Source organism: Elephas maximus, chromosome 9 (genome assembly GCF_024166365.1).
Source record: "Elephas maximus indicus isolate mEleMax1 chromosome 9, mEleMax1 primary haplotype, whole genome shotgun sequence".
In the NCBI taxonomy this organism is placed as follows: Eukaryota; Metazoa; Chordata; class Mammalia; order Proboscidea; family Elephantidae; genus Elephas; species Elephas maximus.
In genome coordinates this window covers 103471853-103484972 of record NC_064827.1, presented here as the reverse complement: position 1 = coordinate 103484972, position 13120 = coordinate 103471853, and the positions used below count along the sequence as shown (strand labels likewise).

The window sequence follows — 13120 nt, the reverse complement described above, 5'->3', positions numbered from 1 at the left end:
AATTTAATATACATGAAAATGTTAACAATTCAAAAGTTTGTATGTAATTTAATTCTGATTAGAATTCCAACACTTTTTAGAACTGCATAAAATTATCTTAAAGTTTATACGCAAGAATGAATACCACAGAAGTGACAAAAAAAATTCTGAAAAAGAAAGGTACAGGAAGACAGATATTAAAACTTAAGACATCTAGTCACAATAATAATTAAAATTATTTTGTCATCGCAACAGAAACAAATCCTAATACATATGGAATTTTAAAATAAAAAAGAAGGCATTTTAATGCAGCAAAAAAAAAAAGGTTTTTTATTATTAATGATGATCATCCAATTGGCTATCCATCTTAGAATGAAATAAAGTTGCATATCATTACATCATTTATAGGAAACGATTTCTAAAGGATTAAAGAATATACAAAATAAAATCAGTAATTTTTAATCTTTAGAAGATTTAAGTGGCTAAAAAATATAACCTATGGTTTAAGGAGAACGATTTAATTCAAACAAGAATCTCAGAAATCATAAAGGACAAAAAAATTAGACAAAAGTTGTTACATAAAAGGCAAAAATTTTGATGTGGCAAAGGAAAGCCTAAGGGAAAAAAATACCTTCGATGGCTATCACACATAAAGGGTTAACCTTTCATTAATATCCAAGGAGCTCTTTAAAATTTTCGAGGAAAAAAAAAACCACTTAATAAATGCCAATGGGCAAAAGATTTCAGAATTCATAAAAAAAAATTCTAAATGTCAATAAAGATTGTATTAAGTGCTCAAATTAAAATAACAATGAGATCTCACTTCTCACTCCACATATCGGAAAAAATTAAAAGAATGATAACACCTACTGCTGGTCAGGATTCAGGGAACGTCCACCCAGTAATTCCACTCCTTAGTATACAGTTACAAAATGAAGTATTTGGCAGCCATTTAAAAGAACTAGTTGTATTTACTGATGTATGACTGAATGAAAACAGATAAAGAATTAAAAAAAATAAATTTTTAATTAGTTTTAAACTCACATACACACAAAAAATAATTTAAAATTCATGATAAAAACTGCCTATTTAATGTGATCCCATTTGGATAAACTTATGCATGTGTGGAGGAGCCCTGGTGTCACAATGGTTAAGTGCTTGGCTGCTAGCCAAAAGGCTGGAGGTTTGAATTCACCCAGTGGCTTAGAGAGAGAAAGGCCTAGAGATCTGCTCCTGTAAAGATCACAGCCTAGAAAGCCCTATGGGGCAGTTCTATTCTGTCACATGGGGTCGCTGTGCATCAAAATTGACTCAATGGCACCTAACAGCAGCAGCATATATGTGTATCTTTATACACAAAGATATCTAAAGTGATGGTCACCAAAATGTAGTTATCTCAGAGGGAGGATTTCAGGTGGTTTTACTATCTTTCATATACTTTTCTGCATTGTTTGAATTTTGAAGCATGCCATAAAACCAAAACCAAACCCACTGCAGTCGAGTCGATTCCGACTCATAGCAACCCTATAGGACAGAGTAGAACTGCCCCATAGGGTTTCCAAGGAGCGCCTGGTGGATTTGAACTGCTGACCCTTTGGTTAGCAGCCGTAGCACTTAACCACTACGCCACCAGGGTTTCCAGGCATGACACAGAGTATTTAAAAAAACAAAAATTTAGCTGTCTTCTTTTCCCTTTCCTTCCCCTATTTAATCAGTTGTCACTTCCTATTAATTTTACCTCAGAAATGTTTCTCAAACCTGTCTTCCTTACACCTCCACAGGTTAAGCCCCTTCATCTTCTCTCACCTGTACTGCACAGAACAGCCTATCTAAGCTCTCTGTTCCCATCATTACTCCTCCTCACCCTAGTTTGCTTTCTATTAAAAATACAAACCCAACTATGCCAACTCCCTGCTAAAAACTTTTAGTAGTTGCTCGCAGCCTATGAAATGAAGTTCAAACCTTACCAAAGCACTCAAGACTTTCTCAAGTCTTCTCCCAAACTCTCTTACCACCCAACTCCCATTTGTTTGTTCTTTCAGTCAAGTTTTTACTGAGTGCTTACTACGTGCCGGACGCCACTCTGTCACCTGAGATATATCAGTGAACAAACTGCCAAAATTACCTGCCCTGACTCGGTGGCATTTATACTCTAATAGGAGACAAGGGGAAAGGAGAGACAGAAAATAAAAATACTGAAGAAGTAAATTATTCAGCATGTGAGAAGATAACTGTTACGTAAGAACTGGAGTGCTGGGCTGGGGGCAGGGGGTGGCAGCAATTGTTAGAGTGGCCAAGGTAGTCCTCATTGAGGTGACACTGAACAGACTTGAAGGAGGTGAGGGAGTTAGCCCTGGGGATTTCTGAGGAAAGTGTCCCCATCCCCCAGCCTATGTAAAGGCCCTAGGGTGAGAAAGTGCCTGTATGTTCCAGGAATACCAAGGAGGCCAGTGTGGTTGAAGGTGAGATCACACAGGAGACAGAACAGGGGTCTAGATCAGATCATACTGAGCCTTGTAGGTCGTTATAAGGACTTTGGCTTTTACTGTAAATGAAATGGGGACTGTAACAAACACAGAATACCTGGGAAATAAGCAGTCCTTAATTAACTGAGAAATGTGCAGGCTAAATATTCAAGCCCCCTTGTCAGTGAAAATGAGGGGGACCCTCAATGAGATAGACTGACACAGTGGCTGCAACAATGGGCTCAACATAACAATGACTGTGAGGATGGTGCAGGACCAGGCAACATTTTGTTCTGTTATACATAAGGCCGCTATCAGTCAGAGCTGACTCAATGGCACCTAAAAACACCACCAACAGGAGCAGCCCTTAATTGACAGGTATGTGGGCTAAATACTCAAGCTCCCTTTTCCCTGACTAGGACAACTCTGAGCTGTGACCTACACTGTCTCAGAAGTGTCCCTGTGGGGCTGAGCCAGTTACTCCCATGGAGCCATGGAATACACCTTTGCATAGCATTCCTTCCTTTCATCTTCCACTTGCCCACAGGCCTACTGATACTTCCTGGGATCACTTCCTAAAGTATGTTGACACAAATCCTTGTCTCAGGGTTTGCTTCTGGGAAACCAGACCCAAGACCGGAAGCAACCAGAGTGAGTTACAGGGGATGTGACATGATTTACTCAACAAATGGTTGCTGAGAATGCTGAACCACTAAGTGTTCTGACAATATGTAACGCTGGCGTCTTTGCTGGGTCTGGGTTTTGCTAAGAAATGACTGCCTTCTTCCCTCCCCATCAGAAAATCCCTGCTCATTTCTCAAAATGCCAACTGAAATGATAATTTTTTCTGCTTTAAATCTGTTCCAGCCTCTTATAGGCAGCATATTTTCAGGGCTTTGCCGCCACCAAAACAGTTTAAGTATCAGCTATCTGCAGTTTTGATTTGTATCTAGACTCAGACCACTGACAACAGAGACCTTATTTTTTACAACTGCTTCCCAGAGTGCCTAGCACAGTGCTTTGCACAAAGTAAAGGCCCAGTACAAGTTTCTGAGGTTCTGATAACTCCTTTTAAGTTTTTCTTCTCATACTGAACAAACTACCTAATTTCTATCTCACAAAACCCTCATTTTAATGTGAACCGTATGTGGAAAATTCTAACAGTACTGAATTTTTTTTTTTAACATGGAGGTTTGTTTTCATGATTGGCTACAAAGAAGGAGTATGGCGAGTTGGACTTCCGCAGGAACACATGCATCATAAAATGTCTTACAATACTTACTTGGGAGAAAGCACCGGAGGACTGACAAAAGACCGAAGCGCATCTTTTACCATGTCTTGCATGAGATGGGTTCCAAAGACCTTCTTGTTATCCACCAAGAACGTGGTCTTAAAACAAATATTATATATTAGTAATGCTGTCACACCTTGACATTATTTTACATATAGCTGCCATTACTGTGATACGAGTGTACTTCTTATAAATAGCATTGAATACAAATGTGATTAAAATACGAAAAGTTGATGGAAACTTTAATCATTGCCTCTACAATGGGAACTACTTATTAATCCCTATTTAAGGCTAACTGTGACACAGGGGCATAAAAAATGTCCAGAAAAAAAATCTGCCAAGTCAAGAGTAGTAATATTAAATTGTGAATTGGTCAGTAAAGCGACAAGTTTAAGGCCAAATGAGCTAATATATGAGAAAGGGTTTCATAAACTGAAATATTAAATGGCCATAAATACTAAGTCACCCAATAACCTTTCTAATGAAAGCTTTGCAACACACATAAAATTTCTGAAATGAAAAAAAAAAAAAAAGCACATCTAAAATAACAATTTCCATTTAATTTTCTTCCCATAACAACTGCAATGTATTTTAATACTGTACCATACCTTCCTTGAATTCCCAATTCAGAATTTTAAAACTTTGAAAATTTACATAAAGTTTACTTTACTGTTGTAGAGTTCTACAATTCTGACAAATGCATACACATGTAACCACCACCATAATCAAGATACGGAATGAGTCCATCACCCCAAATATACTCCCTCATGTGATCCCTTTGTAGTCAAGTCCTTTCCACACCCCTAGGCCCCTGGTAACCACTGATCTCTTCTCCTTCTTTCTAGTTTTGCCTTTTCCAGGATGTCATTAAAATGGAATCATACAGCCTTGAGTCTGGCTTCTTTCACCCAGCACAGTGCAACAGACATTCGCCTACACTGATGAGCGTATCAACAGTTCATTGCTTTTTATTAGCAGTATGTCACTGTGTGTATGTGCCACCGTTTTTTGATCCTTGCACCACCTGAAGAACATCTGGGTCATTTTCAGTTTGGGTGACCATGTACAAAATGTCCATAAACATGTGCATACAAGTTTCCGTGAGAACATGTATTTCCACTTCTCCTGGGTGAAATGTAGGCGTGGGAAATGCTGGCTGTACGTCAAAGTCTGTTTAATTTTATGGGACTCTGACAAACTGCTTTTCATAGTGGTTGTGCTACTTCACATTCCCATCAGCAATGCAGCACTTCTTTTGTTGTTTTGGGTTTTGTTTTGTTTTGTTTTTAAAGATACTCTGAAAAGTGGGTATCTCATGGTTTTAATTTGCATTTCCCTGACACATATGATGTGAATATCTTTTCATACGCATATTTGCTATCTATATTTGAAGTGCTCAATTTCTTGCCCGTTCCGAACACTGGGTTGTCCGTTATGGTTAACTTCACAGAGTTCTTTGTGTGCACTATATGCAAGTCCTTTGTCAGACATATGATTTGCAAATATTTTTTTTCCCACTGCGTACTGTCTCTCTTCATTTTCTTAGCAATGTCTTTCATGGAATAAGTTTTAAATTTACCAATCTTTTAAAATGGATTGTGCTTTTGATGTCTGTTTTCTTCAAGATCACAAAGATTTTCTCCCATCCTCCTTCTCAGTTCTAATAGTTTCACATTTTATATTTAGGTTAATGATCCATTCCAAGTCAATTTTTTTGCATATGCATGTCTAATTGTTCATTCACTATTTGTTGAAAAGATATCCTTTCTCTGTTAGTCTGCCTTTGTGCCTTAGTCAAAAAAAATTTTTTTAACTTTTAACAATTTATTAGCCTTATTTTCCAGTAAAATATTCACATAATGTCAAAAGAATGGAATGAGAGAGATGGTGCAGAATACCCTGAAATAATTCCAAATAACTATTTAAAATCTAAAAATCTCCGGGGATCAGCAGTTTAGAGACTGAGTAGAAATCGGATTCTTCCAAGGAAGCATTGCTTTACTACTGTCGTTAATCCAGTTACCAATATGCCTAATAACTGGTAATGGTAAACAAAACGTTGGCTGAGTTGTTTCTTTAAAGGGAATTTCCAGGGAGCTGGTTATAAGTCAATCCAAGAAGAATATGTTACTGAACCACAACACACAGTTTCTTTACCTCTTCATTTACTTCAACCAGGTTTGAATTTTTTTGATTCAAAACAACATATAGCTCCCACTGATCAGACTTTTTCCCAACAACCCAATAATCAGTCATAGCTTTCACAATGATTTCTTCATCTTCATCCACTCTGGTGAAATCACTGCTGATGCCAACTAGAATCTTCATAAGATCAGTGACACACTGGGTGTTTTCCTCATGTGAACTTACTTTTCTGTGCTAAATTCATATGGTTGAAGTAGATAAATTTAAACAGGGGCTCTTTTTCAGACCCAGATATCCTTTTGTTGATGTTAAATTGGTCACAAATGTCAGATGACAGTACTGTGAGCTGAGGCCCAACAGCACCATCCAGTCTTCGGCAAAAATCCAACACAGGCCGTACGGAGGCATCAATCATGAAGCACATGGCTGCACTTATGGCCTTATAAACAATTAAATGGAGCTCTTCAACTGTTTTATTCATAAAAATTTGGGGGAATCTGCATTTTGCTTCTGGATCATTAAGGCTCAAGGGTCCAGTAAGAAATCTTCCGTAGTGTTGAAGAGTTCCTGGCATTTCTGCCCTTACTGGAGAATCCCTACCCGCCAACTCAGGTTCAATGTGCTTTGGAAATAGAGATGTGGTGAAGTATCGGTATAAAATTCTCATGTCCTCTTGTTCTAATTCGCTCCAGATGAGCTGATCTTTATAAAGGCAGTGTATTTTACCACATTCAAGCTTTCCTCCATTCTATTAATAACGGACTGAATTTTCAAATAAGTCATTTTAACCAATGGGAAGAAGCTGATTCCACCAAAAATGTCAAGCAGGTCACATGATCGCAAATGCAGTGTTTACAGACACTGGTGGAAACCTTAGTCAATATTAATTAACCACACTGGTTGTTGATCAATTAACCAACCATACTAGTCTAATTCTGACCTTGCCCTCTGTTCCACTGATGCCTGTGACCACATTTTGCCAGTACCACACCTGTCTTACAATTAGGTAGTAGGAGCTCAGCAACATTTTTCTTTTTTTCCCCAAAACTGTTTTGGCTGTTCTACTGTCTTTGCCTTTCCATATAAACTTTAGGATCAGCTTAACAACACTAATTCTATGGAGCAGTTCTACTCTGACCTACAGCGTAGCTAAGGGTCAGAATCAACTTGACAGCAGTGAGATTTTTTTGGTATTGTTCATTACAAGTATACAGAAACACAACTCCTTTTTTGTGACGACATATCCTGTGGCCTCATCAAATTCACCAACAGTTTTAGGAATGTACCTTGTGTCATGGATTGAATTATGTCCTTCCAAAAATGTGTGTATCAACTTGGTTAGGCCATGGTTCCCAGTATTCTGTGGCTGCCCTCCATTTTGTGATTGTAATTTTATGTTAAAAGGATTAGGGTGGGATTATAACACCAACTTTACCCAGGTCAAATCCCTGATCCAATGTAAAAGGAATTTCGCTGGGGTGTGGCCTGCACCACCTTTTCTCTCTCAAGAGATAAAAGGAAAGGGAAGCAAGCGGAGAGTTGGGGACTTCATACCACCAAGAAAGCAGCACCAGGAACAGAGTGCGTCCATTGGACTTGGGGTCCCTGAGCCTGAGAAGCTCCTCAACCATGGCAAGATTGAGGACAAGGACCTTCTTCCAGAGCTGACAGAGAAAGAAAGCCTTCCCCTGGAGCCTTTAGCCTACTTTACTGTGAGGAATTAAATTTCTCTTTGTTAAAGCCATTCACTTGTTGTATTTCTGTTATGGCAGCACTAGATGACCAAGACACCTTGGGACTTTACATAGAAAATCATGACATCTCTAAGTAGAGAATTTTATTTCTTCCTTTCCAATCCTTTGTTTTCTTGCCTTACTGTACCAGCTAAGATTTCCACTATAATGTGAAATAGTAGAGTGATAAAAGCAGACATCCTTGCCTTCTTCCCAATCTTAGAGGGAAAATACTTAGTCTTTTATCATTATGCTGTCAGCTGTAGGTTTTTTGTACATGCTTTATCAGGTTAAGGAAGTTCTATTCCGAGTATGCTGCAAGTCTTCATCATGAGTGGATGTTGAATTTTGTCAGATATTTTTCCTGAGGCTATTAAACATTACACTGTGCTGAATTACATTTATGAATTTTTTGAATGTCAAACTAGCTCTGTATTCTTGGGATAAGCTCCACTTGGTCATGATGCATTATCTTTTTTTTTTATGTATTTTTATGTATTACTAAATTTAATACTTGGCTGAAGATTTTTTGGTCTATGTTCACTAGGGATGGTAATCTGTAGTTTTCCTTTCTTGCAATGTCTGTTTCATTTTGGTATCAAGGTAATGCTGGCCTTTTAAGAGCTGAGAAGTACTCCTGCCTCCTCTGTTTTCTGGAACAGACTGCAGAACTGGCCTGGAGTTTCTCTGTTGGAATGTTTATAACTAATGATTGAATTTAACAGATATCAGACTGTTTAGGTTATCTATTTCTTCTTGGGTGAGTTTTGGTAGTTTCTGTCTTTCAAGGAATCAGTCCATTTCATATAATTTTTTGAACTTCTGATGTCTGTAATATTTCCATATTATCCTTTTAATGCCTGTGTGGTCTGTAGTGATATTCCCTCTTTCATTCCTGATATTAGTCATTTGTATCTTCTCTCTTTTTTTTTTTTTTTTGGTTTAGTTAGAGGTTTATCAACTTTGTTGATATTTGCCAAGAACCACCTTTTGGTTGCGTTAATTTTCGCTCTAAAAACTCATGGGGTTTTTTTTGTTTCCTATTTTTTGTTAAAATCTGAATCATTTCCTTCTTTCTGCTTGCTTTGAGTTTAATTTGCTCTTCTTTTCCTGGTTTCTTAAAGTGAAAGCTGACATTATTAATTTCAGACCTTTCTTCTTTTTTAACGTAAACATTTAATGCTATAAATTTCCCTCTACACAGTTCTTTAGTTGTGCCTCACAGATTTTGCTATGTCATATTTTCATCAGTTCAAACTATTTCTAGATTTCTTCTTTGGCCAACAGATTATTTAGAATGTGTTGTTTAATTTGCAAATATTTGGAGATTTTTCCCAGATGTATTTCTATTATTGAATACTAGTTTAACTGTGAAATCAACAAAAAACATATTTTTCAGGATTTCAATTGTTTTATAACTATTAAGGTTTGTATTATGACCCAGGATGTGATCTTGATGAACGTTTAATACTCTGAATCAATGCTTTGATTAAAAAATACTAACTATGGAATTCTTTTGAAAACATCTACCTTTTGTTCCATCAATCAATAAAATAGCATCAGTACACATATAATATTTAAAGAAATATTTCAATGCTAAATGAAACTTACTTGTAATAGAGATCTCGAAAGAACACAAGGTGATTGTTCACTAAATTCACAGAAAAAATCCTAACAGATACATTGAGAGAAAAGGCAATGTCATTGAAAGATAAAACAACAAGGGAAATGTTCGCACTTGAAGTATGATTTTTACAAGGCCTCTGGAAATGATACCCTTACAGAGCTGAAATATGACAAATAGTTAAAGGTCATCTCTACAAAAACTGTCCAATTGTACCAAAGGGACAATGGATAATTTCAGAACCTAATTTTTTTTTAAATGACCAATAACAGTATTTTGGGGTACCAATATTAAATTTGTATACCATAAAAATAACAAGGCTATTATAATGGTTTATTAGTTTCCACTGGGTCCTCTACTGCAGCCTAAGCATCCTTCTCAGCATAGCACTCATCAATAACTCAGAGGCAGAATTCAATACAAAACTAATCTGCTATTCTGACTCCATCCAAGAAAGGCAATACTACTGCTAGATCTGAGAATTTCCAGGTCTCTTTATTATGTAACATCACTAAAATCAGAAACACGGGGAGAGGGGAAGAGGGAAGGACAGAAAGTGGAAATAGAAGAAAGTGGTGAGGACACAGGGGAGAATGGGAAGAGGGAAGATGTTCCTTAAGTGCTCCTAAAAGATACTTAAGACTCATCTATTTTATTTTTTAAATTTAATTATGGTAAAATACACAACATAAACTCTGCCATTTTAGTTTAAGTGTACAATTTTGTGACATTAATTATATTTACAGGGGTCCCCAGGTGACAACTGCTGAACAACCAAAAGGTTGCTTTGAACCCATCCAGAGGCACCCTGGAAGAAAGGCCTGGCAATCTGCTTCTGAAAACACACAGCCTTCAAAACCCATGGAGCGCAGCTCTACTCTGACATACACGTGGTCGCCATGAGTTGGAACTGACTGGACAGCAACTGGTTTTAACTGGTTATACTTAAAGGCCTTACAGTTAATGTGGGAACACAAATATATGCCAAGGTAACAATTAAGGGTCAAAAACGCAGATGCAGCAGACAGAATAATAAAATCTCTAATTTCAGATGTGCCACTAACTAGTTATCTAATTTTTTTTTAATAGTTACGACCCCTCTGAACCGCGGTCTGCTGAGCTGTAAAACGAACTAAAGTATCTCTATTATTTTAAGGAGGAAGGAAGTACATGACAGAAAGATTCACCTAAAAAGATGTTCATCCTAGTATTGTTTATAACAGTGAAACACAGAAAATAAATGTAAATATATACAAAGAAGCTGAAAAAGCTGTGTATATGCTTACAATAGAATACTGTGCAGCCATTAAAATAATGTAGACATATGTGTGTTTCCTGACATGAAAAGAAAGATGTTTATGATATAAAGATTAGTGATTAAACAAAGGAGGTTACCAAACAGTATGATCCTATTTTCTATGAAAAATATTTACACATACACACACACACATTCTGTAAAGATTTTAAGACAGAATCCAGGGTTTAAATCCTCATTCTTAATACCTGGATAAGTTCTCTAACCTCTCTAAGCTTTAGTTTATTTCTAAAATAGGTCGCATAAACTTCTTTTGAAGAGTAAACAGAATTTATGTATAAGCACACACACACACATAGAGCAAAACCTACAAAAGCCAGAACATGTGTAAGGCAGAAACCTGTCAGAGAAGGAAAATTCAAATATTTTATACTGATAGAGAGTGACAGAAAAGTGTTAAGACTGTACCCTGTCAAAGGTGGACAACTTGTGAGACCCAGAAACACAAGGCAGTCCCATCAGGTTCTGGCTCTCACAGGTTTCACTGTATGTATAAACCTGTTGCCATCGAGCTGATTCTGATTCATAGTGACCCTATAGGACACAGGGTTTCCAAGGCTGCAATCTTTACGGAAGCAGGTTGTTAATTCTTTCTCCTGCAGAGCAGCTGGTGGGTTCGAACTGCAGACCTTTCAGTTAGCAGACAAGTGCTTAACCACTATGCCACCAGGGCTATTCACATATATATATACATATATATAACACAGTGTCTGGCTTTGAGCAAATATTCCATATACTTTAAACCTCGGTGATGGAATTAAGGATTACTTGTTTTTCCCCCCTACTTTGTTTATTTTTCAACAAGAGAACATGAACTACTCTGTAACAGTAAAACATTTTTTTAAAAAAACATGCCATGGGTTGAAATGGCCGAAGTTTTGTTACATATACTCTACCATGGTAAAAAAAAAAAATGTGATGAAGAATCTAGTTTCCACTAAGAATGACAGGAAGTTGTTGAATTCAAAATTCTTTTAAAATTTTAGCTACTACAGAAAATAGATATTTACCCTCAGGGCAGCCAGTGATAAACTATTCTGTTACTAAATCAAAGGTTATATTCCAGAGTAGAGATTTGTACTTACCAAGATACAATGTAAATTTGTTAAATTGACAACCTCACAGACAGTTTTTATTCTATCTATTAATCTTGCAAAATAGTTGACCATTTCTTCCCTTTTAATTATTTTTGCATATCGAGGGAAGGTGGGTGGGAGTAGCCTCTGGTTAACAAGGGGCTCAAAACCCATCATAATTGGATGATCTAAAAAGAAACATAAAAAAACGGATAAGATTTTCAATGCTTCTCTGAATTTTAAACCTCAAATGCTATTAAAAATAAAAAAATGACAGTTTAAAAAGCATCTCCAAATTCAAATCATCACATCCTCTAAAGATTTTAGAATTTACTATTGATATATCAATACACACATATTTTTAATAAATGACCTAGGCAGATTTAATAACCTAAAATTGTACTTCCCACCTACACGTTGGTGGTGGGGGTTTCCTATCTCAAAATGAACTTAAAGCCAAGAATGAGATAAAACAGGGTTATATACATATTCACTCAAAAAGAAGCAAAGCTACATGAATAATTACATTGTAACAAAAGGTAAAATAGAAACCCCAACATGTAGGCTTTCTTGCCCTCAATTATTAGAAATGAACAGTAAAATCAGTTCTAACTTAGCTACATAATAACCACAAACAGCAGGGAAGAGCAGCCCCCACTCCCCGGTGAGTCTGGAACACACTTGTCCCGAGACGTAATTACAGAAACCTACAATACTTCATAAAGAGATAATATATTAGAGACCTCAGGGCGAGTCCCTGTTGCCTAATTCTCTGTCCCCTGGTAATGTCCTCACTTTTCACACTAGTGCAAAGCTCCAAATTAGCTGCTCAACTTGAACTCTAAAATGAGGAAGTCCCTGAAACGCAAAGTGATTACGAATTTTGGACTCTAAGTTCTTCTGCTGGACCACAGACAGACTGCAATCTAAGACTAAATAATAGTTTCACGTGTCAATGAAAGATAAAATTAAAGCTGAGTAGGTGTCATCATTAAGAATTAAAAGCAAGATTACATTTAATGCTCCTGAGGCATACACTGTAACGGTTCTTCGAAAACCGAAACCGAAAACACACCTAGTTGCCAGCTAGTTGACTCCAACTCATAGCAGGTCTGTGTGTGAGAGCAGAACTGTGCGCCGTAGGCCTCCTTTTTTATAATTTAATTTATTTTGCTATTGTTGAGAATACACACAGCAAAACACACACCAACTCAACAGTTTCTACATGTATAATTCAGTGACACTGATTACACTCTGAGTTGTACAATTCTCACCCTCCTTTTCTGAGTTGTTCCCCCTCATTAACATAAATTCACTGCCCTCTAAGGTTCCTATCTAATCCTTCCAGTTGCTGTTGTCAATTTGATCCCATACAGTTCTTAAAAGAGCATAATGCTCAAGGCAGACCTTTTTTACTAGTTAAGCTATTGTTTGGCTTTAAGAAGACTTCAGGGATCTCAAGGGACATTTCAGTCAACTGGCATAACATAGT

General features: G+C 36.9%; 1 protein-coding gene and 1 pseudogene across 4 annotated transcripts in view; both read right to left on the bottom strand.

Annotated features, from left to right (window-relative positions):
* NAA35 (N-alpha-acetyltransferase 35, NatC auxiliary subunit) overlaps positions 1 to 13120 on the bottom strand; it is a 96919-nt gene that overhangs the window by 13818 nt on the left and 69981 nt on the right. For all 4 annotated transcript variants that reach the window (XM_049895924.1, XM_049895925.1, XM_049895923.1 and 1 more), the window contains exons 12-14: positions 11638 to 11816; positions 9225 to 9284; positions 3727 to 3833 (exon numbers count right to left, since the gene is read on the bottom strand). In XM_049895924.1, the coding sequence (XP_049751881.1) occupies positions 3727 to 3833; positions 9225 to 9284; positions 11638 to 11816 (346 nt within the window). The remainder of the gene's footprint in view (positions 1 to 3726; positions 3834 to 9224; positions 9285 to 11637; positions 11817 to 13120) is intronic.
* On the bottom strand, positions 3856 to 7813 carry LOC126083084 (vacuolar fusion protein CCZ1 homolog B-like; annotated as a pseudogene).